The sequence below is a fragment of the Pocillopora verrucosa genome, chromosome 4, assembly GCF_036669915.1.
Source record: "Pocillopora verrucosa isolate sample1 chromosome 4, ASM3666991v2, whole genome shotgun sequence".
NCBI lineage: Eukaryota > Metazoa > Cnidaria > Anthozoa > Scleractinia > Pocilloporidae > Pocillopora > Pocillopora verrucosa.
Genome location: NC_089315.1, coordinates 7,846,727 through 7,872,454, shown reverse-complemented (window position 1 = coordinate 7,872,454; position 25,728 = coordinate 7,846,727). Strand labels below are relative to the sequence as shown.

Genomic DNA, 25,728 nt, shown 5'->3' with positions numbered 1-25,728 from the left:
ATCTGCCGATCCAAATTGTTTCTGCATCAGCAGTATTTTGGCAAAAAGTGAGGCATATCCATTTTTGTAACTCAGAGTTTGCCATGAGTTACTGAAAGTTCTTTATCTTTATTAATATTAGTTATTTTAAAGTTCACATGGAGTTCTTAGTTGTCTTGTTTCGTAATGTATCACGGGTTACCGCGCTCATATCCATGTAGTTTGTGAGATAATCCACCATATATACTCGACGCATTTATACTGACCCTGTCTTCTGACTTTGCATCAGACCTAAAGACATTCTTTAATCTTAAGTATCTTCTTGTATTGGGGACCCTCTTTACTCATTAATACGGTATTGGCAAACACTAAAAGGCATTTCCGTTCACTAAGTAAGGGCAAGAAATGCGCTCTGAAAACCGTTCTCATAGGTTTAAATTATTAAGAAAGTTTCATAAAGTTTGTTCCTCGCATACTCCAGCTTTCTAGGAATTTTCTTATTTAGCCAATTCAGTAACCGAGTTCTATTAAAAGGTCACACGCTCCAGATTAACTTTTACATAAACTGTTGGCTAACTGATTGCAAACAAACAAAATATACTGTTAAAAGAGACTGATACAAGGCAAAAAAATAAACGTGCCACGCGAAGATTTAAGCTCAGAGGGCTTAGAGCTTCCTGAGTTGCTATTTTCCTCTTCTGCTTGACAACTACTTATGCCACTTTTCCCACAGGTAACCCAACAAGTTGGCCATGAATTCTAATAATTCTACAAAAGTCATAACTGAACAACCAATCCACAGGCCCAACTGACCTCCGATATCAGCGAGGAGGTTTTCGATCTGCAAAGTAGAGCGATATTAAAGTCGTTAAAGGAAGCTAAAATACATGTTAATTGTTACAAGACTATTGTAACAGTCAGTACTGTAAGTAAACTTTATCGTTAAAATAATGCAATCTGTAGCAGAAATTACACGAATCAACCTGCATTTTTTGTTAAATCGTCGCCAGCTTCTACCCGGCTTGTTTTTGTCATTCTGTATTTAAAGCTTCAATAAGTTTACCTTGTATGCCTCTTCGTTGATGGTTTTAAAAACACTTAGATCTTCATAAAATATTTGCAGTCTTAGAAAATTGTCCCTGTGGAAAAATGACGACTTCTTTCAACCTATCAGACAACAACTGCTTTTTAGATGGTTAAATTTGTAACCCCTTGTTTAACTTACATAGGTTAGTCTTTCGCTCGAATGAGATTATTCAAGCTTTACGACTTTAAAATTCAAAATCCCTCTCAGGCAGAAGGTGTTAGAGGGTGAATCATGCCTTGTAAAAAAAAAAAAAATGGCCCAAATCAATTGATTAGCCTCGCTAGCAGTTGAAATTGAATGATTAGGATATTTGTTTTGAATAGAGGAAAATCGTGTTTGAACAAATAAATCTATAGAAAAATGCGAAATGAGGCATAGGCTATTACTTAACAAACTAGTACCTTAACGCGATGTGTTTTGCCTTGGGGTGATTCTTGAGATAAAGCCTCCGAATCATGGCCTGTGAAAACCAAGACAACTGGACTCATGATTTGCGGGGAAATACGATGAATTGGCATTAAATTTAATAAACTCAAATACTGTTGGACTAAGAGATGGTGATATTCTTAAAAAAGGAAAAATTACATCAAATGCCGTTGACCAGCCTGCACTTGAAACTGAACGACTGAAAGCGTTCTCTCTGGGGAGAGGAAAAACATGGAAAGTAAGTATGAAGTCTACTAACAACTTTACTTTATGCCAATTTCGCCTTAGGAGATATTTATCAACGAGTAACATAAAAAATGAACTTATTGTTACTTACAAACATGGTTGTGGACATTTAGCGATACAATCCAGTCCAGTTTTAGTGAACTTTCTTAGTATATCGTTAATGCATTTGTCTGGTTGGTAAAAAGGAGAAAAAAAACTATTACAAACTGTGAAGATCACTTTCATTCACTTCTTAATCGGCAGATCACAAATTTGATTTTCATAAATTCATAGTCATTTATTCTTCACTTCGCGCGTTTATTACAAACCAACATAATGACCAGCTCCCAGTTGGTAGAGCACTGCACCAGTATCGCAAAGGTTATGTTATTAATTCATGATTTCACGGTTATTTTACGAACCAGCGAAATGACCAGCCCCCAGCTGGCTTGTTAGCTCAGTTAGTAGAGCACTGCACCGGTACCGCAGAGGTCATGGGTTCAAATCCCGTACACACCTGAACTTGTGCCAAGCCTCACTTTCACTACTGCTTATGTGATGTTCATTACTGCGAAGATCGCTTTCATTCAAAACTATTGTTACTATTAGAAAGATTTGTGAGAGTGTGGTTGTCATCACTGGAAATTGCAAGTACGATCCAACAAACTCACTCTGCTCCTCACTAAAACATGCTGAACTGTTGATGGGAAATCTTGCTTCGGAGCAGTTGCATGTCTCGACTTCTTCGGATGCTAAACACGACATTCTACAAGCCTAAGAAGATAAATATATACAAGAAAGTATTGATCTAAAAACGAGAGAGTTTTAGTTAGGCACGGAGGCATATTCAACAAAATGGTACGGTGTAAATCCGTTGCATGAGGTGGAAAGGGGTGGGGAAGGAAGGACTGCTGAACAACTTCAGACCAGGATACTCCATTCCTGTTTACGATGGAAAGTTTTCCCTTTTTATTTCCATTTCACTACACGACAGAATCAAGGCAATCTTTTGATCCCAAAATAAGCATACTATAAACTCAAATTTAACAACAGTCAGTGATTGGACCTTACCACGTTTGAAAATATTGAAGGGCCGCAGCCAGGGCAAAAAATTTAAGAACGATCTCTGGCTTAAGATGATTCAAACATTACGAGCTTTCAACTGCCTGAAAACTGCAGTTCGAAGACTGCAGTTCAGGCAGTCGCCGCGAAACTCATAATTTTTTAATCGTTTTCGCCAGAGAACGTTCTTGATGTTTTTTATTTTTTTTTATTTTTACCTTATCATGGTTGTTTGTTGTCAGATAAAAAATGGTGGTTCTACGCTATAATAAAATAAATGTACTTTGCAGCGGTACGGGAGACTTCAAAGTATAAATGTAAGCGTATTTTAAATACTTTAGTCTTGCCTGGGTCGAGTAATTTACGTAGTACTTTTCTGTGTAAATGGTCCGAGTATCCACTCCGGCTTTCCCATCGTCAACACAGCTGTTGTTTAGATACGGATCTACTCTTTTAACGAATTTCTGTACGATAATAGTAATGGGATAGTAAAATAGTGATAAAAACTTTAAAGAACAATTAAGTAATAAAAGTGGTGTACGATAAATCATGAATCAACGCCCTCCAAAAATGAATATTTGTTATAGAGTATAGTAAACCAACTAATCTACATATCAGTCATGATTTCTTTATCAAAATTAACTATCGATCTGCCCAATGTGTATTTCTAGACATTTAATGGAACAGCTACCATTCTATGATGTGAGCAATTATATTACTGAATCGTTGGCAATTTCGGAGGAGGTAGTGGAGACTGACTTGGAACAGGAGGACGCTACACTGATGATTGACCCACTTCAAACTGCCAGACAAAAGAATGGCAAGGATTTATTGGTGTGTCATTTAAATATAAACAGTATCCAGAATAAATTTGAGGAATTGAAGGATATTATTCTCAAATCAACTGTGCAAATTATGGCTGTAAGTGAGACAAAAATTGATGGATCGTACCCAGATTGTCAGTTTCTCATACCGGGTTATTATTTACACCGGAATGATAGGAAGAAAGGAGGTGGTGGAGTTCTCATGTTTGTTTCTTCCAAGATACAATCTAAGAGGATATCCATTGAAAGGAAATACAAAACAATCGAGCCTCTGGCACTAGAGATTGGCCTTAAATCAAGAAATGCAATAGTCGTGGCTATCTATAGGCCACCAAAGAAAGTCACTGGAAGTTATCAACTATTGCTAGAAGAAGAACTGAGCCATATTTCCAACTGGGCTGGATTGCAGTACTCAACTGTTATAATGACTGGTGACTTGAATTTGAATAGGCTTAAGCCAGATAGCACTGAGGGTAAACTACTGCTTGACCTTGAAGTGGAACAGGGATTTGACTGTATGATAACCACACCTACAAGGATACAAATGCAAGGATCAATTACTACACACAGTCTGATAGATGTTATTCTCACCAACCAACCACAATTGTTTGGTGACTGTGGAGTATATAACCCAGAGATCAGTGATCATGCACTTGTATATGGGTTCTTGAATGAGAAGGTAAAACCTCAAAAAGGCAAGATTGTTAAATTTAGATCATTTAAACATCTTGACGCAGAAAAGTATAAGGACGAACTGATGCAGGCTCCCTGGCATGTAGGTGAAATTTTTGATACTGCTGATGATAAGACCAGTTTTTTGGAAACATTGTTATCTAGTATTGTTGATGAGCATCTTCCGGAAAAGAAAATGAGAGTGAGGACTCAAGATGTCCCTTATATGACAAACGAATGGAAAAAAGCCATTAGGGCTAAGAGAAGAGCAGCAAAGAAATATCTGAAGGTGCAAAACAGAGAGAATTGGGAGGCTAAACGTAAAGCAAGAAACGAGGCCACTAGACTCAGGAGAAAGGCGATAAGGGAGTATTGGAAAGATCAAACTACTAAATTGAAATGTAAGCCTGGTGAGTTCTATAAAACATTTATGCCCTTCTTGAGTGAAAAGAGGAATAAGGGTACCACTAATGAGTTGAGCTTAAACATTGAAGGAGCGATAAGTCATGATCAAAGTAAGATTGCAAATCATCTATGTCACTATTTTTCTACCATTGCTGATGGTATTGGTGACACAGAAGGCATTACTGACTCTTCTTTTGTGACTCATTCAAGTGTTCGGAATATCACAGAGAATATGATAGGCCATCAAGACTTCCAGTTTCGGAATCTGGAGATACTTGAGGTGGAGACCGCACTGGAAAGTATTAACCCCAGAAAGAGTACTGGTTGGGATGGTGTCCCCCCCAAAGCATTTAAGCTGGGTGCTAGAGAGCTATCAGGGCCTCTGACAGCATTATACAATTCATGTATAACATTGGGTGAGTGGCCTGCGGTGTGGAAGAAAGGAGAGTGGACACCAGTATTTAAGAAAGAGGACCCCCATGAGAAAAAGAACTATAGGCCCATAACTGTACAAGTTACTATAAATAAGATTTTTGAACAGTTACTTAGTAAACAGCTTAATTATAGTTTCAATGATAAATTATGTGATAAACTTACAGCCTACAGGAAAAATCATAGCTGCGAAACAGCTCTACTGGCTATGACAGAGAATTGGAAGATATCTTTAGATGAACATAAAGTGGTAGGTGTTCTTTCTACGGACATGAGTAAAGCCTTTGATTCCCTCTACTATCCACTCACACTTGCTAAATTAAAGGCTTATGGTATTCGGGGGAACAGTCTAAAATTGTTGGACTCCTACTTCACTGATCGGTACAATAGGGTGAAGTTGGGATCCACAGTGAGTGAGTGGGAGAGGGGGTCAAGGGGATGTCCACAGGGCTCCGCATTTGGACCATTGATATGGAACATGTTCCAAAATGATCTGACATACAGTGTAAATTCTAATTCTAATATCAATATGTATGCAGACGACCACCAGTTCCATGCTGCAGGCAGTAATGTTACTGAGGTGCATGATAAGTTAATAGCAAGTGCCGAATTAGCCTCCAGATGGTATAGATCGAATTTCTTAAAAGGGAACTATGACAAGTATCAGACAATGACACTTGGGAATAAAAATAATGATATGGATAGTATTATAATTGATGACAATGAAGTTAAATCTACCAAGTGTTTAAAACTTCTTGGGGTATATATAGACAATAGGCTTCAATTTGATGAACACATTGCTAACATTTGTAAGAGGAGTAGCCAGCGTGTTGGAGTCCTGATGAGGCTCAGGAATATGATACCAACAGACACCAAGCTGAAGTTGTTTAAGGCAGCCATTCTTCCGTATTTAACATACAGCCATCTTGTCTGGCATTTTTGTAGGGCGAGTGATACTAGAAAATTGGAACGTATTCAAGAAAGGGCACTTAGGGCAGTTTACTGTGATAAGGGGAGTAGTTATGATAAATTATTAGACATGGCTAACCTAAGTACACTGCAGAACAGAAGACTACAGGACATAGCCATTCTTATGTATAAGGTAAAGAACAATTTATCTCCTAATTACATATGTAGCCTTTTTCAAATTCCACAACTTAGGTACACACTGCGTAATAATGATTTTGGTATACCTAGATTTAATACTGTCACTTTTGGAAAACATTCGCTTAGATATATGGGACCCAAAATATGGGCAATTGTACCAAGAAATGTAAGAGAACTGACATCCATATCATCTTTTAAATGTAACATACGTAGAATAGACCTTGTTTCTAAATTGACTGATAGTAAATGTGAAAACTGCCTTTTATGTAAGACTTAGGTTAGATTTTAAATTGTACATATATATTGTTTTATTTTTAAATTTCTCAAATTTTTAGGTAGTATTTAGTGTCCCCAGTTAGTGGTTGTATAACTGCTATTTTAGATTTGACACATAAATAAAGGTTGTTGTTGTTGTTGATTGTAGCGATTTGTACAACACCACAACACAATTAGTTCTACCCACCACATAATATAATAATAATAATAATAATAATAATAATATAATATAAATATAATAATATCATATAAGTAAGAACTATCACCCTTTTGATTCCAATCGACGTTGCAAATCCAGTGGGAATACTAAAACCTTCGTCAAACGGAAAAGGCATTCGCGATTGGTCGGTTAATACAACTCTGACACCAGCCTCATCAGTCAACCTTGTATAACTTTGTTGATTAATGAAGATATCCAACTCTAGACCTAAACAAAATTAAGGCGTTCTGTTCAGTTCAAAGTGCATCTAGCGAGAATGGGTGTGTGGAAGGATACAATCTGAGCATATAAGACCATAGAAAAAATTAAAATGATCGCTATGGGGCTTTTTCCTTTGTTTCTCTTGAGGGGAAAACTGTTTCAGGAGTGCACTCTGCTCCACAGAGAGGTAGGGAGCTTGGTTTAGATAGCCATGCAGAGCCAATTTTAAGGGCCACTTAAAACGCATATTACGATCCATAGGGTTCAGTATTTGACGACGCTTTTTTGTTTTGGTTCAAACGTTAGGATACCCTAGAAATAGACCTCTAGAATTTATTAATATGAAAAGCAGTCTTCATAGTGAGAAAGAATATTATTCCAGTCGTTAAAGCTGTGATAATCTATTACCAGTGCAACACGAATTAGTGGAGAATGACAGTCCAGCAGTGTTCTATACTGTAGATGTCTCACTTTTTTCAAATATAGCATTTATTTCTTCCCTAATTTCATTTGGCTAAATGAAGCTCATAAAGATTTCCAAGTACAGGACACTATGTCAGTAAATGGAAGGTTAAACTAAACTTATTAAACGTGGAACCACTTACCGTTATTAGGTCCAGCTCTATCCGTATTCATAACAGGAAGCTTTGTTCCATTCTCAGTTAATCCTGAGTTGAATATGTAACAGTTACCGTACTTCCAATGCCAGAAGTGGCGCCAAAGCGTTCTGAGACTACTGCTTAATCAGAACGAAAATGCATACAATACCTAATTACATTCATTATCTCTATCCTTATCGCAATTGCAATCGTTGTCGCAATCGTCTTCATCGTTGTTTCCGCTATTACTACTTAGAATATCAATGTTGTTGTATTATCATTATCTTTATCACAAGTCGTGATATTAGTAGAAGTAGTATCATTGATAACAATATTTCTATAATAAATGTTAGTATGTTGTCACTTATTTAAATAAGTAGGGGCCCTTAAATGCTTAAGCTGCATTAATCAGTTAGAAGGAATACTGTATGCACGAATAGTTTTCAGGTATTTTCAGGCATTGAACGTCTCTATGAAGAAAACCTCGCATTGGATAACTTTGACCTATACTTCCAAAGGAAGTAAAAATACCCGGAAAATCCCTCACTTACCCTGTTTTACAATTAAAAGACGACCATCGGCAGTACTTTAACATCTCATCCAGATCATGTCCAACCTTGGACAGCTCATCCTCAGGGATACTTTTCAAAACCTTATCTAAGAAGTTATTTTCTAAGCTTTTAATATCCACCTCAGCGTTGGATAAAATTTCCTTCTCGTCTGCGTTCTTTGCCTTGGATAGAAGATATTCCTTCTTAAATTTTGCTATTGCCTGAATTTTCTGTCGTATAACATCTTCGGTTGCGTTTATGCTTGTAATGTTAACTCGCTGTTCTAGACTGGTCGGTCTTCTCCCACTTCTTTGTTCCAGGCCTTCAATCACTCGGAGAAGGATTGTTTTTTGCAGTGTTTCCAGCTTTTCTTTCCTTATCATATTCAAATTACAGATTGTGACTGCAGGGAAGTCCAGGGACTGCAACGAGGAATGGTAAACCATTAGAAGCTCCCCCTTATTTTGGCTTCAAATTCTCGTAAGACTGATAACACATTTAAAACATTATCATTCTTCCAGTTTCCACACGCGGAAAACACAATATCCATATTTTCTTTGAGGTGTTAACTACCCAGGTAAGCTTGAGAAATAGAATTGAAATTTTTTTCGTACCAGGCAAAAAGGACGAGCGAGTTTGGCTCATAATTATTTGCATACTCATGTATAACCAGTAACGCCTACAACGAAAAACATTTAATCCTGTCACATATCAAAGTCCTGCCCAGAACGGAAAAAGAGATTAGATAGCAACGCACATGTCAAAACAAAGGCCTTCTTTTTACCTAAATATCATAATTCACCACACTGTTCCGCAATAAGAATATTTAAAGTCGATAAGATAAATAAATCTTGGAAAAAATGAATTTGCCTTCGCTTTCAACAGTTTCTCTGCTGCGTTTTCTCTAAAATTTTTCATCAGAACTATTGTACACTATACAACACATTTACATCACTTTCAGCCGGACTGACATGCTGTTTAAGGTGCGAAACTCCAAAAAAGTTTTTCTCGCTTACAACAAAACTAGGAAGGAAATAATAACCGAAAAACGTACATCATTATAATGTAAAATAGTTAGCTTTGAAAAGTCATTTGGTGAGCTGTTAGTAAGCTTTAATTAGACCAAGATTAGATTGTAATAATCTGTTTGCCACGATCTATCCTTATTTGCGAGAAACCAGAAATATCCTCACCTCCTCAAAGCTCATCTCTGTTCTGGACACAACTGGTTTTTTCATGTATAATACAACTAAGGCAATACACATCCAAAACACTGTTGCGTACAGACCAACACTGACCAAACTCCATATCAAACGCCTCACTAATGAACTCTTCGCGTCCGCTATCCTCCCCACACCATGTGCAGTAGTAGTGGCTGCATAGTGCGACACAAGTTTCTTGAATGAGGACGGTTCATCTTTTCCATAGTCCCCCTGTGATTCCTGAAGTTCTGTTGTTTTCTTTTTGAGAGGAAAATCTTTTGTTTCACCACTATTATCCGAATACTCCGCAGCAGCCCCTGGCATGTAACTTCAGACGGAGGAAAGGTATTAATCAACGACAGATGATATGGATGGATGTAGAAGATATCCACTCGTAATCAGAAGAAATAATTGTGGCCAAAGTGAACTTGAAATTATACGTCGTTATCTGCTAAAAACTATATTACATGATTTCGTTACAAATACGATTTAAGATAAATAAATCTTGGAAAAAATTAATTTGTCTTCGCTTTCAATAGTTTCTCTGCTGCGTTTTTCTAAAATTTTTCATCAGAACTATTGTACACTATACAACACATTTATATCACATATTAAAATTTGGAAGTAACCGTTGCAGTGAGGAATAAAATATGCTTACTGCGAATAATTTCTTTCCTTTACCTTGGTAACCCTTGTCCTCATTAACAATTTGAAACTGGTTGAACCTTTAAAACATTTTGCAAACATCGCAACCACTGAAATTGGGGAAAATCTAATTTTCACGCTAGTCTAAATATTCTTGAACATATTAGTTTCATAGTAGATATATGAATGATAAAACGAGAATTGGATGTAAAACTGGCTCAAAATTATATGCAACGCAGATATTTCACGCAATTCAATCGACTGCAGATTTGTTTTGATAGCACAGTTTGGAAGCGAATCCTTTTGAAAATCTAGGAAGCAGTTCTGAATGACTGGCCATACACTAATCCTATGATGAATAGAGTACTAAAGGACCAGCATAAGAGATACTGTCGACATTAAGCGTCCTTTTCTAAACGTAAATTATTTATCCAGTTTGCATAAAGCAGTGGTTATCTGTTTAATCATGATGGCCCGGCCCTTTTTAATGAAAGTTTAGTTTCTCGGGTACTTACGCAGAATTGTCATGAACGATGTTTCTACTGGACATGCTTGTAGCGATGGAGAATGCAGAGCCGGAAAAAGGATAGCAACTAGGATGGACTTCTTAAATTTTGTTCATCATCAACAAAACAAGTCTTTTCCTACTTTGCGCAAAATATTTTTGTCTTTTCACAGCAGTAGATATAAGATATACAATACAACCAATCAACACTGTGCAGCAGATGTTTATACTGCCCAAGTCAGTGATAAAATCCGAGTTTAAACACAATAATCGAAAACATTAAGAAATTATAATATCGTGTACACAAGGGAGAACCAAAGAAAACAAATGATAAAAAGAACGGGCACAGATCTTGTTGAATCAACTTATATATTGCTGCATTAGATACCCTGATTGGTCGATAAGAGTTAACTTTCAGTAAACATCTAATATCGTAACATTGGATCGGACTATTGTGTTGCATGCAAATTAGATGACTTCGATGGCTCAGATTTTCTACCTGATGCTCAGGCATATTAACCGATCCCTCCTTGCATATCATAATCGGTCATAAGAGCTCTCTAGGCCAGAACATCGCAGACTGGTAGGTCTCAGCTCTCAGGGCCGAAATAATTAAAACGTATCGCATGTGTATCTTCTTAGACCAACATGGGTTATAGTAATGCGGGGACCGTTGTGGATTTCAATTCGGTCTGCAATTATATAAGTGATTGACTAAATCGGATGACCGCCAAGCGGGAGTGCGACTTATCACTCCTAAGTATGATTACTGACCGAATTCGACAACACGAAGCCCTGTTACCAATTAATCATAAACATTGTAATTTCCCTGTAAAAAAAAAGTTATTCAGCGATAGAAAGGCTTGAAACACTGACGCTTCTTACTTGTAAATCATCTTTATTTGAATGCCTTTCCTTTTCATTTTCGTGAACCAGTAAATTTTTTCAAATCCGTACGCACATTTTCGTGTAGCGCTGAACTTACGACAAAGTGTTATCTGTTAAAATCTTTATTATGGCTCCTGATCTAAAGCAACATTCAAGCCAATACGGATAACTTTTAACAATTTATCGTATTACTTAATATATTGCCAAAATTACCCGCTATCACGGGCAGTTTCAACAAAAGGGCTTAGTGGCAACTTTAGGCCATGAGAAATCAGGTCGGAAGTATCAGAAAACTTAGCGAATATGGATTATCAAAATAAACATCGATTCAATAACGGTTGAACATCAATGAAATTGATTTAAAAGCAATACATCGGATCAAGACAACTGTCTTAAATGTAATACTTCATGAAGAAGCTCATGAAAAAGGTACAGATGTTTGGATGCTTTTACACAGTGAATTGTCTGCACCACTTATTCATGTGCTTGTTTAGGCCTCATATATTTGAGTTCTTGTAGACTGCATACATATGCATTTTTTTTTCTTTTCTTAAACAAACTTTGGCGATAAATAGACGCATGAGAACAATATTGGTCTTTGTTTAGTATTTTAGTCGATTTATAAACTAGTATGACGTCATACCGTGCTACTTTTCAATGTTAAGTTTTAAACGAATAAACGAAAACCTTGTAATCCTGGCTTTCGATTAGTAGGCCTCTTTCTGTAATTATTTTGTAGACTGATTATGAATAAAGAAAGCCTTGTCCAGCAATTTTTACCTCTAACCTTTCACAGGGCCTCCACGCAACCCATTAAACACTTCACTTTTCAAGAAAGAGAAGAGTAAAATGACCAAGTCATAAGAAAGCGATATTGGCCGAGATTAGGGCAACTATATAAGTACGATTATCCTGGGTTAATATTCAATTGGAACTCTACCAAATTGTTTATCTTCAACCTAAATTTTCACAGTTTTTCTAATAGAAAGAACTGCGATCAATACTTCAATTACATTTTGCAAGGAATAGAAAAATTTCAGACCCATCACTGGTTTGATTTCGATAACTTAAATTAAAGGCAAATAAACAGTCATAATGAAAAAGAAAAACTTTGATAAGTGGAAAATTCTTCACCTCTAGAAAATAAATAGTCAAAGGAAAGCGATTGATTTATCAGTCTTAACAGAGAGCTCGACATTTCAGGAATAATGCAACGCAAGCAAGTTCTTCCGGTTTATTTAGTCAAGTAAACCGGCAAGTTGCCCTACAGGCAAACTTGAAATTCAACCAAACTCAAGCCACTCACAAAACTGTAAAATTCGAAAATTTAGCCGAACACTCTCCTCGAAATGGGTGAAAGGATATCAAGGTTGATATCCGTGTCAAATGTGCAATTTTACTCAAAAACAAACGTGGGCCATCAGATGAATTTTCATCCACCGACTCGATGGTGCATCAACAGTTTTCCAGTTAAATGGTTATTTTAGGAAAACCTCCTAGCAAACACTACTATAAAAAGACTACATCCATCTTTTTTAAAGCATCAATACAAATATTGAATTGTCATTGGACACGTTTTATGTCCACTGTATAATTTCCTACACAAATTTATTTATCCAGGTTAAACAACCTCAAACTGGCTTACGGAGCTTTTATTCGTTATCCTTGCCTACTTTGATCTAAATTCAATTGGCTGATAGAAATTAAGAATCAGAATAAATTTTCAATGAATGTCTATACTAGCCTGGAATTATGAATGCAAGGAGATTATTATTAAATTTCCCTTAGAGCCTAAAGAGGAGCTCGTAATTTTTGTGTCGATAAATACAAGTTATTTGAATACATCTGCTTCAAGACGTCTGTTAAAACAAAAGGATACCTACAAATGATTACACAAAAGCGTACGTCAAATCTGTTATTCTCGTAAGCAAGAGCTTCCTAATTAAGCAATTTCTACGTAGATTAGGAATAACAATCGGAAATGTTTACAGCGCAGAACATTGAGCAACATCCTCGTTCTTTTCTTCCTGTAAGTTCTTGAGAAATATGAAAAATAAATATATATGCTTAGCTTTAGGTTAAATCCATAAATTCATAACAAAAGCTTTCCTCCGGGCAGAGGATTTGAAATCAAATCACAGAAAAACATTCCGCAGATTCGAACATCAAAATTAGCTTCCGTCAGTAAATCAAAAAGGTGTGTGACCGTTTTTTTTTTGTTTTTTTTTTTGTGAATCGCGTGGGTAGTTCTGAATAGATAAAATTAGACGTGGAAAATTAATTTAACACATAATTTTATAACATCCTGTGCCGTGATGAAGAAATGAATTTTTCCGCAGAAAAAATTAGTCGCAAGGCACCAGTAAGACAAAATATAGTTTTAAGTTAAAAGTAACATTCAACGAAAGTGAAAAAGTTGTCGGTCGCTGGTCACTTTTGAGATCTGTGACTCAGCATGTCGCGTGATATTTTGCGAGGCGTTTTTGTGCGGTGCGTGTTCTACCGTCATGATGTGCGTGGGTGTGCACGGAGGTAAGAATAGGCGCATCATTTCAACATTTGCATTTGGTGTTGTTAGACGGACGTGACGAGAAGAGCGGCTTTTTCAAAGGAATGAATTGTTATGAATATCGGGTACTATAGATGCAATCTTGCACTCTTTCCTAAAAGGCGGATAACATAAGTTACATATATCTTGTGCTGGATTCCCTCGTTTTAACCAAGTAAGTGGCATGAAACACACCCTAATTGCCTCTGGTAATAATATCTGACTCTATTGTAATATTCATGAACGATAGTAGAAAATGCGGCGTAGTTCATAGACCTTAAACAGCCAATTAAAGGCTGAGATAGTTTTTTTTTGCTGAGTTAGTTATGTTACTCGAGGCCAGAAGAATTTGTGTGCCGATTTGAATTTTTTTTATTACTACATGGCTCGTTACTCACGAATCAAGACAGTGTTTAAATTAATCAAATGCGTTTTCTGCAAATCAATGACGCATTTGGCTCCTCAGTAGTACAATTCAACTTCCTACACTCATTGATTTCAAAACTTTCTATTTTATTAATAAGGTAAAAAGACGCAAAAGGCCTTTATTGGTATCTCTTCATCCAGTAAACATTTTTTGGTACGGTAAATATCACTGCGGGAGCGTATCTTTTCTTTGCGGGATGCGGTCATGAAACGTAATTCAGGTCATTCTACAATGTAGTTGGGTAGTGGTAAAGATTGGAAAATTAACCAATAATGCACAATCGATAGACTCTATTACTTTAAAACGAATTTTTTATTTTCATGTCCACTGAACCTTGATCGTTTAAGATACTAGCCGTGTAACCATCAAGAATTTCGCATGTTAACTATCGACCCACGAACAGAACTTGGCTTCTTAACGAAATAAAACTCAGAGTTTAGGGCTACTGAGGCTGATCAAGAACGGCTCAAAGCGTATACAAATAGTACAATGACTGTTTTGAGAGGGAGAACGATCTCTGTAGTTTCTGTTGAATTCAAAGTTCTACTGGAAAGACTTTCCGAATGCGTGTTAGGAGATGTTGTCTAAACTTCCATTGTACCCTCGTTATTTGTTAGTGTGAAATATCTGACTATGGCGCGCGGGCTTTAAGTAATAATAAAAAACATTTGGTAAGATAAACTGTAAAGACGACAGTTTTTAGTCAATGACACAGGCATTGTGAAACAAATATTGCGAACTAACCCAACGAGACAAAAAAGTAGAACCAGTAACCTTTCGCTTTAACCTTCAGATGCTTTACCACTACTTACAGCAAATTCTTGGGTGGTGCCCCGTGTAAATTTTGAATCAATGAGTAATAATACTAATAATTAAAATGACAATCATATATTAAAGTAATCACAATCCAAAACATTCTGTGTCTCGCCAGGATTCCGGAATTTGCTATCACGGAAATGAAGGCTACTTTTTAATATGATTAAAGTGAAAGATTATGATGCTTTTCAGTCAGTCACACAGACCCAGCTTTGACAACTTTTGCTCTCTTGTCCATGATACTCGTAAGGAAAAAATTCTGACTAAGAGGATATCGAACCTCTGATCTTCCGATAAGTGCTTCTGTCATTCTTCCTCTGAATTCTTCCAACGACGTAATCGAGGTAAATTTGATCACTGTGCTTTCACTACTCCTGCTGTAACAATGGAACCAGTCGAATCCGACTTCAGTTCATCATGTCCTACATACCATAACCCAAACTCCCTCGTAAATTTTAAAGAATTTATACTCAGAATTCATGAAGCCCTGTTACATAAAAGAATATAACGAGCTTAATATTCTTGTCCTTTTTCAGCATGCCAACCTCCGAAAGAGGATTGGTTTCTGCAATTTTACTTGGTCTCATTTTAGTGGTCTCAGAGCCTACAACTGCTGAAGCCTCGGGAAGACACAGATTGCCCACATCGAAAGGCGGCATCACTGTTCCAATCACACCTCAAGAAATTGGCCAAGCATGGTGTAAAACGAAGCCGATACGACAAACGATTCGCAAGCGCGGTTGTGAGTCCAAAATGGTTGAGAACAACATGTGCTATGGACAGTGCCGATCGTTCTACATCCCAATTCGTAAAGGTGCTTTTGAATCTTGCTCGTTCTGCACACCTGTCAATTCTACAACATTAAAGGTTGTGCTGAATTGTCCGACCAGGAAAATTAAGAAAGTTGTCAAAAACGTTAAAATCATCACGGAATGTAGTTGCCGAGTGTGCGCGAGTTTGAGGTACATATAAAATATTGATTGAAAAGTGTTACTCGATATTTTGCCATCGCAATAAAGTGCTATTTAGAGATGTATATATGGAAATTACAAAAAAATACAATATTAGTACAGTATTACTATGTAATTGTATTGTATGTGAGTAAATCACAATTAATCTGACAAATTTCACACCGGGCTAGATTTACACCAATATATAAGCTTCATATTGAAGACATATGATCAATTTAGAGGTGTTGAAAAATAAACTTTGAAAAGTTAGAAACGCGTGCCTGACCACTTTATTCTGTTCAAGGCTCATATTAGCTCCTCTACCCAATACGGAAGCTGATGTGGGCAAGACGTTGATTCAGTTCCTGTCTAAATTACGCAGGATGAATTTGAAAAAGCATCTTCAAATTAAAGCTGAAGTTTTTGATTGATCGATACTACAAAACCAAGCAAACGCAATGGCCAATTTTGATAAAGGTTAATATCATCATTAGCCGATAAGAACCCGAAATAAAAACAGGAAAACTATCAAAGTTAGGGGAAACGAGTCGAGATGGGGTTTCGTTTTGCGTCTAATTGGTTCAGGGGATGAGGCACGTTTTCTAGACCAATCGCAGGGCAAAGAAAAGCAAACACAAAGTAATCCCGCATCACTTTTGACATTCATTTGAAAATTCCTCTCGTCCATTTTTACAGTTCGGAGAAGTGCTCACACTAATTCCGATGATGCTTTTTATGGAAGCGCTGTCGTTGCTCCTCCTGACTTTTTGGGGGGTAAAATTAGCCATTCATATACACATCCCCAATTTAGCAATCTAGCGTTTCTGCCGCATTTGATTGTTACATTTTAAAATTCACTCGCTGTTAAGTGGAAGGAAAACAAGAAAATATTTTTTGAGTGTGAAACACGCCTGTGAGGTGAAGAAATTCATTTAGAGGAAGTCCTAGACAACCTTATACTACATTCACCCTGCCAAACGAGAAGACTGTCTCAGGTTGATTTGAAAGTGAATTCAACTGTTAAGAACTTCAAATAAATCAAAATTATATTTCATATTCTCAATAATAAAAATGATGGTAAATTTTACCGAAATATTCTCGAGATGAAATGCATAATGGCAGGATTTATCTGGTATAAGCTTGCGTTCTGCATACGACCACTTCAGTTTGAACAATTGATCATTGATACTTTTTTGATATGCATGCATGTTTGACTGGTACTTTGTATAAGACTTCTTCTTCCAGTGTCGTAAATGTGCAAGATTTGCTTCAAAAGCGCCCAGTTGAGGGTAATCATTCAAGCCTCTTTTGTTAGAGTAAAGCGTGGGAACCATTAACAGTCAGAAAGAAAGCTAGACATAGCATTTTAGTGTAGTATTATCAGTTACATACCAACGAAGGCATATCAGAAGAAGAGGGCCTTCTACACAAAATCACAGAAATTTTAAGCCAAATACAGAATCGCCGTTTGCTCTCAGAAAAATGCCATTTTTGTAATCTGTGACTGAAGTCTTTAACTTTTTCGCTGAATAGTACTGTGTAAATGACAGTATTATCTTTAACCTTACTCAGACAGAAAAGTTAACTCCCTCTATAAAATTCGGTTCAGGCAATGGAGAGAATCTGTCAGAGCGCGGCACTTTGGAATAATCTGCTATTTACTCGAAGACGGCTAAAGTTAATATATAGATTTAGCCAAGCCTAAAAGCGGAGATCGCCCGCACGTCTCAAGGGCACAACGCCTTGCCCCGGCCAGGGCTAGAACCCGGGTCGTCCGACGTGGAGCCCAGTGCACTGACCACTGGACAACTGGACAAAGCCGTGACCTTGGCGTGACCGCGGCACAGTTGACCACGCATGTTAAAAGTAGCACCTTGTGCGGTCGGTCATACGGTCGCACGGTCATAAGTCCAACTTTTTTTGGCTGGATGGGTTGCTACAACCATTTTTTATAATTATGGGGCTACGCTCTGCGAGCTCCGCCATTATTATTATTTTTTTTTTTAACAGAAACTGATTACGCTTGCGATATTATCTTACCCTCATAGACTGTATCCTCCGACTCAAAGAGCAGATTTTCCAGAACGACTTTTATGTATTTCGGATAATTTGCTGCTTTCGTTGTTGTTGTTGTAGTACGGCAACGCGTGTATGGTGCAGCCGCGTTTTGGCGCGAATTTAGGGTTGAAAGGGATCTTGGGAAATAACAAGAAAAATTCTTGAGACTAAAAGCAAAGGAACCTGAGAATTAACGTTAGAAACATGATTTCGTTTTAAAGACCCCCTTCTAATTTGGTTTTAAAAATAATCACAGTTTGTAATTTAAAGGATAAAAGGATGTGGGTGTCTTTGTAACACATCGCTTGAGAAATGCCGAAAAAACTTCTTCAAGTTTAAACCTGACAGTACACAAGTTTCAGGAACATTTCTATCAGTTGTTTAGAAACTAGAAAGTTAGACTTAGAAACTTCCATAATTGTGCTCATCATAAATAAGCGAACTCGAAAACAAAAGATACTAAGATTGTGCATGGCAAGGGAGCCGAGATGTATGTTTTGGCTGCTTTCCTGACCAGTCTCCACTTCTGTGGCAAAAGTAACCTTGAATTTGAATTACTGTACCGTTTACAAAAATAAAAACACACCACTCTACTCTATACGCTGACATAGAGTTACTATTATTATTATTATTGTTTTATTTTATTTATATGTAAAAATAATAATAACTCACCAAAAGTATCGTACGATTCCTTGAACGACACGGCAATTGGAGGAGAATGGAGTTTGGACTCTGCCCACATCAGGCCACTTATGAAATATTCACTTAGCACCCATAGGCAGCCGGCAAAGGACTGGAGCTGTATATGAAGCTTGCAAAGCACTGTGGTCTGTGTGTTCCTTTCTCCATTAACTTTCAACATCGGTGGATTTTTCAACAGGAATCCATCAACTTGTTGTGTTTACTTCAGATTTCTTTCGGCAGATCCTATGAGTACTCAGATGGAAGTCTTGCGCTGCTTCAATTGCGACCACACCGGTAGAAGGCACGAGGATTTTTTCAATATTACTAAAATTCATCCGTCATTTGCTGAGAAAGCAGACTCGGAAAGTGAAGAACAAGAACAAGACAAGTTTTTGAGAGAAAACGCTTTCCTAGTGTGTGGCGATTGCGTCTACGATCGTCTGCAAGAGTGTCATAGCTGTGCCAAGAAAGCGCCACTGTGCATGTTCAAAATTGCGGAGTGGTTCACTGACAAGAAAAATCGGATTTGTATCGATTGTGCCGCAACTCTCGAGGCGCTTGGATTATTTCAGACCGGCTATCATTCCAGTGTAATCATTCGCCAGTGCTCGGTTTGTCGCCATTTTAAGTATTTACCTTCGTTTATCAGTTGGAGAAAGCATCAGCCGCACGAAACATTGAAAGATTGCTTTGAATGCCAACTCCGGCGAGATATCGTGCAATATAAGAGGAAAGTTCGAGATCGATACGAAGAAAAACTTCAACAAGAACCTGTTCTTGGTGATGACATCCAACCGTCAAGGACAGGTGGCAAAGAACGGTTTGGGAAGGCACTCGCCCAACAGGGAGCAACTTACGCATCTGTTGTTTCAAAAGGATTCACTAATGGTAAATCGTCCTATACTAAGAGCGACGAAGGCCATTTGGGAACTAAACAAAACACTGCACATCTAAACGTTCCGATCGAAAGTGGGCAGCAGAGAGGAAAGAGTCTTAGCACTGGTTTGGAAGGTAAGAGGCGCCGTACAGATTGCAGGTGTTTCCCTAAAAAAAATTGTATTTGACTAAAACCTTAAACTTTCCCTTCATCTAGTGTAGATGATCTGAATTCGCGTTTGCTTAAAATAATTTGCTGTATATTTTTGTCGTCTAAACAGAGACAACACCACACTCATTTTATGATAAGGCTTGTGTAGTGATGAAAATATTTAAAGTTGATCGTGCACTTGGTCAATATTTACTATTCCATTTGGCATTTCTGATGCAGGTATTTTCATTCTCTGAAATTATGTTAAGTTTATCTTCGTGGAGCCTGTTTTATTGATTAATAAAGAAAATTTCTCGATATTCATTTGACTGAAAGTAATTACAGGTTACACGAGGATTACATGTTGTTTGCCATCATAGCGGAAACCAATTGTTTCCGGTGAGGAAACTTCGATCAAATTTGCAGTTTGGTGTCAGTAGAACCATTCCACTGCAAAAGTCACACCATCGTTCAATATTTAATATACTTGATGAAAATTCTTCAGAGATATGATTCTTTAATAGCTTTATGTTTATACTACTCGTGAAAACCCAACTCTCACATGACACTATCAAAAATTGTGGAATTTGGAACTTCTAAGTTATTATAGATACAGTTTGTCAACAGTGTTTTTCAGACACCATACATGTACTTTGGCTCTTTATACAGTTACTGTAGAAAATATTTGAACATAATGTGTCCACAGACAGCTCAGGCAGTTTAAGAGCAGTTTTAACAAGAAGCATTTGAATTTACATTTTACATGAAAATGTTCCTGATGAAGGAAAGATACCTTTTAAAGGATAAAATCCAAATTTATGGCTCACTAATGTACCTTGCTCTGATGTTATCTCTTTAACCATCTGTTTCCTTCTGGGGTCATTTCAAAGCCATTCCCAAGAGTTTTAGCTCTCAAGTTCTTCTGCCAACAATAAATTATTTAACAGCTTAAAGCAAAACAAGCAGACTCAAGCGTACCAAGTGAATTCAAAACTTGATAACAACTGTCTACACTCCTAAGAACTTCCATCATTAGACCTTTCAACTTTCCCAAAAGCACTAATTTTTAATAGCTTTTCGGTTTGTATCTTTTCATTTCTGCAGAGGTGTTGGACCAGAATTCTTGTCATAAAAATTATTTCATGTATACTAGGGATTTAAACTGTGGCACTGTTTTTTCATAAAATACGAGTAGGTTTATGACAGTGGAGGTTGCACAGGTTGATTGACTGTGGGTAGGCAAGAGTTAAGTCCAAGTGTCAACAACAGATTACAAAGTTTGCCATTTTTCCTATTCAACTCACCTTCAAAGTTATACGGTTTGTGTGATAAAACTTTGAAAAATTGGTCCATTTGTTTTGCAGAATGTTTTTGTATAAAAGTACTTGAGGCTCTGAAGACTTCATTCAGCCAGCTAGAGGAAAAAACTAAGCTAGAGCTCAAGCTTTTGCAATCAGATCCACATTTTTGGAAGGTTGCACTGAGGGACAAACTTTTGAGAGTTTCACAACTATTTTCGAGCCAGGCAACTGACCAGATTCAGTTCAATGATGCAGAATCACGATGGGCTTATCTTGGAACTTATACAGCAGCCCATGCTACCTTGATTCATGCTGTTGTGACGTCAGGTCAATTTGAGCCTCTCACAGAGTTTGTAAGGAAAAGTCAAGATCTAGAGAGGTTTGTATAGCTTGCTATAGTTATTTATTGCAGACCATAGATATATTCCATGTGTCTGAGAAATTACTAGACTTGATAAGGAGTGAGCATTGGTGTACATGTGTGTCAAACTATATTTATGCAAAAGAGGGATCTTCCACAGCAGACTGGCTGCATCTTTGCCCCACTTTATTATTTTTCATATAAAGAAGTAAATGCTCATTTTGGATGTTGTTAAAAAAGATACATAAACAAGTCATACTTACAGAAAAGCTTGTTGAATGAGGGTAATCAAACTAACAAGAAATCCATTTTCTTCATTCTTTTATCGTCAAAAATCTGCAACTGGCGTTTATCATTCTTGTTTGGGAGCATACTTCTTTTTGGGGGAATGGGGAGGGTATGGCATGCTTTTTAATACCTTTACCCTGACTCTGACCTAAAGAATGGATTTTTCCTTGAATACCAAAGATCTGATGTTCTCGTCACAAGAGTCCTTGACATTTTAAAGCTTTTAGTGCTAACTTTTAACCTATTATCAAGAACTACAAAGCCATTTACAATTAACTAATGTACTGGGTCGAGTTGTTCAAAGGGCAGATAATACCATCCAACCAATAAATCAGTATGCAGCAGAGAAGCGTTAACAAAAGGTACTGCGCTATCCAACTGATAGCAATTTATCCAGTGGATAGCATTATCCACCCTCCGAACAATTGGGGCCTGAAGTGTTCTGTATGTGTTCTCTTTGTTTTTCCAGTTTCTTTAAAAGTACAGACTGTTCTCAAAGAAAGACATTCGTCATTTTGAAGAAAGACATTATTATACTGAACTGAAATAGTTGCTTATATATTGTCTTGTTAATTTACACACAATCATGGTGTTCTCCCTAACTGAGCTCTCAAGAAACTCATTTGTAGCTGCCTTATTTCATATTTTGTTATTCAAATTTACATGAATGTGACTGGCCAAGTGATAATTCATTTTTGTTTAGGTTGCAAGTATGCTGCCTTGGTGCAGGACCTGGTAGTGAGATTCTAGGTCTCTATCAGCTGCTTCCATCCAAGACTCAGTGGTTACTTTTAGACAACTGTGAGCAGTGGTCACACACAGCTCAGATTCTATTGCAAGATGTCTGCAATGTATCTTTCCAGTACAGTGCTTTTGACATTTGTAACAGTGTCAGCCATGGAAGCAGGGGAAATTCACCACCATCACCAAACTATGCTTTCAAGAAGGTGAGTTGAATAGCTATGTTCTGTAAGTAACAGTATCTTGTTCATGTTTTTTTGTGTTTGCATTTTCATGAAGTAAATTTTTCCTAGTAAGAAAATTATCTCTCTATCCTAACCCTGAATCTGTATTTTGTTTTCAATCAATATAATGGCATTTTTTTTTTTTAATGGGACCAGTATTAGCTACCGTCAATGACTATCTTTCTTTCTGAACTAATAAATGATTCACAAATGGCTGTAATGTGAACCATGTGGGGAAAAGAGAGGTTGATTTTCTGTTTCTGGACAACATGATATAATGTGGGTAGAATTACTCTTGATCTTCAAATAGTTTTTTGGGAGTCATTTTTTTAAAGGATTTGGGGCATGACAGGATCTTTTATGAATGTGGTGGATCTCTTCTATGATCTTTCAGGTTCCTGGGAAGATTTTGTACAGTAGTGTTTTATTAATTCTGTCTAGCTAGCTATTTTTCAGAACACAGTTTCTTAATTAGCAACATCATAAAAGATCTTAAAGGGCCCAGTCAAGAGTTTCATTAGAAATTGTTCTTTCAACTAATACCTGTTGATGTTAAAGTCAGTGATAGTGTCAGTGGAAGCAATAGCCATGTTGAATTTTTTTCTCCCCCTTCGAGAAAGATAATTTTTCTTCCATGAGTATATTGCCCCTAAGATCTTATACTTTTGGCTGAACAACATGTTTTTCTTGTTACTACCTTCAGGCAAAGTTGTTCCTGTTATCAAAATTTGTGTCTGCTGTCCAGAATCTTCCTGGATCTTTCCAGTATCTTCGTGACATTATTAAGCGAGCCTCTCGAGGGTCATTATTCCTTTTTGTGGACAATGCTCACATTCAAACCAAGAACTTCATAGAAGACTTGATATTCCCTTCACATGATAGCACAGAGCAAGAGGAGTACAAAGAAAACAAATCATTTAGGTTGTATACTACTTATGCAGAACTAAATTCTGATCGTGAGGAAGGTTTAAAATCGGCTGCTATGTGTGAATGGGTGAGTCTTATCAGTTACTGGCTGGACAGGAACCCAATACTGGACTTGAGGGTTAATGTTCATCTGGCTGTCAAAAAGGTGTGAGAGATACAAACAGAAGAAGACAACAGCTACAGCCATAATTAAGTATACCTGATATTTTATAGTTTGTAAAGAGTGTTTTTTATTTTGAATTTTCCCTAAAGGATATATTAATGAAATTTCTATTTATTGAACAGTAATATTTACTTACATTTGTTTAAAATCATTTTTTTTTCACTGTATTTTGCCTGTAATAGAGATCTGTTTCATGTGCTTTATTTGCCTCAAAGGACCAGTACATGAGGATTCACAGATACAATTGCTATCTCTTTAAAATTCTCATTTGTTAATCTATTAGAAAAGGGAGAGGCTTGGTGTTTTGGGTATCTAGCAAACAAACAAACAAACAAACAAAAAGAAATAAAAACCAATTTCCTAGATAACAATAAGAGACTGGAAAAAAAAAGCAAAAGAAGGAAAAATGAAAAAAGAGTCAATTGTGATAGCTAAGAAATAATCTTCTTACCAGGGAAATCCATCTTGACACAAAATAGTAAAACAAAACTGTTTTATAAAAACATGTGAAGGTTCTAAATTTTTTCTTGGACACAAGCAAGGAAAACTGGACTTATTCCACTAAGGCAAGGGTTTTAAGGTAACCATCCCTAAAGAGATATTTATCCATGCTGTGGAACTTGTTGACACATTATTATTTTTTAATTTATCAAGACAAAACCACCATTGACAATCTTGGGGTTTGTTGTAATATAACCTTTTCAATGTTTCAAGGTGACATAAAAAAATATTGTGTGATTTTACTCTTTGTACATTTTAAATTTCTTTTCAAACTGTAACTGAATCAGTTAACAATTTTGACATGTCTTTGGCATATAATTATTTTTTATTTTTAAATGTGAGTTACTATCTGTTGGTTTATTTAATGAGTGCATTTTCATGATGTTGTTTTATTTTGTATTTTAGAAAGCAATTTTTGGCAAAAATATGTAAATTAGGCTGGCTCTAGTTACATTGTGCCATGGGCTTTGTACCTGTTCTTTGATTAAATCTTATCACCACTTTACTCCCAAACCAAACTTGCACATCCTAAGCAACCAGGTATAGACTTCCTGGTTGTCCAAAATATGGATCCTGCTTTTTATTTGGATAAAGTGTTGTTTGTTGTATAGTTGGTAACTTGTTTTTGAGAGAGATATAAGAACTCTTCCATCCCACTGCTGGATAGCGATTTATCCAGCAAAGATACTCAGCCTGAACAATCAGGACTAGTCTGTATTGGTAGTAGACACATGAATATGTATGCACTTGTGTGTATTCTATTCAGGAGATATTTATTCTGGACTGATTGGTAAAACCCCTTTAGTCAAGAAAGTATTTTTCCTTGCCAAACAAACTGGTTTGGTACCATTAACAGTCCATTTGTGATATGATTCAATCTATATCTGAGCAACATTGTGAGACAATCAGTAATACCTTGGAATGAACTAGCCATGTAAAAATTATAAAAAGCAACAAAAAATCAAAGATTTTACAACTGTGATGTACATGTTTGTACAAAAATTAATAAGAAACTTAAGTGGGTCTTTAGCTGTTCATGTGTGTCAAGTCAAGGATAGTCTGACTAGCACTTTGACCCCCAATAGTGATAACTAGATGATCCCCCAATAGCACTGTCAAACAGACAAAGGACTAGAACTAATGAATTATAAACAGAATATTGTCTTTACATAGCCCTTAATGTGTATGATTAGCCTACAGGTACTGTAAATGTATGACTGTGAGTTAAGGAAATTACATACCAGTAGCTTTAAGACGTCCAGGGGAGGACGTTAAGTTGGGTTAAGATTTCTTTGGAAATTTTCAGAGCAGTTTATTTGACATCATTCCCAGGAGGAAGATGTTCAGTGATAGTTTGTTTTAAAGTGTACTTACTAGTTTCATTTCAATTAGAGGTTAATTAAGGA

At 36.7% G+C, this 25,728-nt stretch overlaps 3 protein-coding genes across 3 annotated transcripts; 2 read left to right on the top strand and 1 right to left on the bottom strand.

Moving 5' to 3' along the window:
• Positions 1 to 129: 129 nt before the first annotated feature.
• LOC131780637 (acid-sensing ion channel 2) lies at positions 130 to 18,120 on the bottom strand. The gene is made up of 12 exons (XM_059097248.2): positions 18,088 to 18,120; positions 9,260 to 9,596; positions 8,067 to 8,488; positions 7,522 to 7,652; positions 6,762 to 6,922; positions 3,127 to 3,243; positions 2,389 to 2,491; positions 1,830 to 1,908; positions 1,652 to 1,706; positions 1,468 to 1,526; positions 1,043 to 1,118; positions 130 to 820 (listed from the first exon to the last, which is right to left on the bottom strand). Exons 2-12 carry the CDS (start codon positions 9,590 to 9,592, stop codon positions 689 to 691), a joined length of 1,668 nt encoding a protein of 555 aa, XP_058953231.2. The 5' UTR covers positions 9,593 to 9,596; positions 18,088 to 18,120; the 3' UTR covers positions 130 to 688.
• LOC131780647 (cerberus) lies at positions 13,762 to 16,069 on the top strand. Its single transcript, XM_066165267.1, has 2 exons — positions 13,762 to 13,838; positions 15,634 to 16,069. Exons 1-2 carry the CDS (start codon positions 13,762 to 13,764, stop codon positions 16,067 to 16,069), a joined length of 513 nt encoding a protein of 170 aa, XP_066021364.1.
• An 841-nt stretch (positions 18,121 to 18,961) lies between the features above and the next one.
• LOC131780645 (uncharacterized) lies at positions 18,962 to 24,280 on the top strand. The gene is made up of 4 exons (XM_059097261.2): positions 18,962 to 19,800; positions 21,181 to 21,496; positions 22,470 to 22,713; positions 23,435 to 24,280. The coding sequence occupies exons 1-4, from the start codon at positions 19,035 to 19,037 to the stop codon at positions 23,807 to 23,809; spliced, it is 1,701 nt and encodes a 566-aa protein (XP_058953244.1). The 5' UTR covers positions 18,962 to 19,034; the 3' UTR covers positions 23,810 to 24,280.
• The last annotated feature ends 1,448 nt before the right edge of the window (positions 24,281 to 25,728 follow it).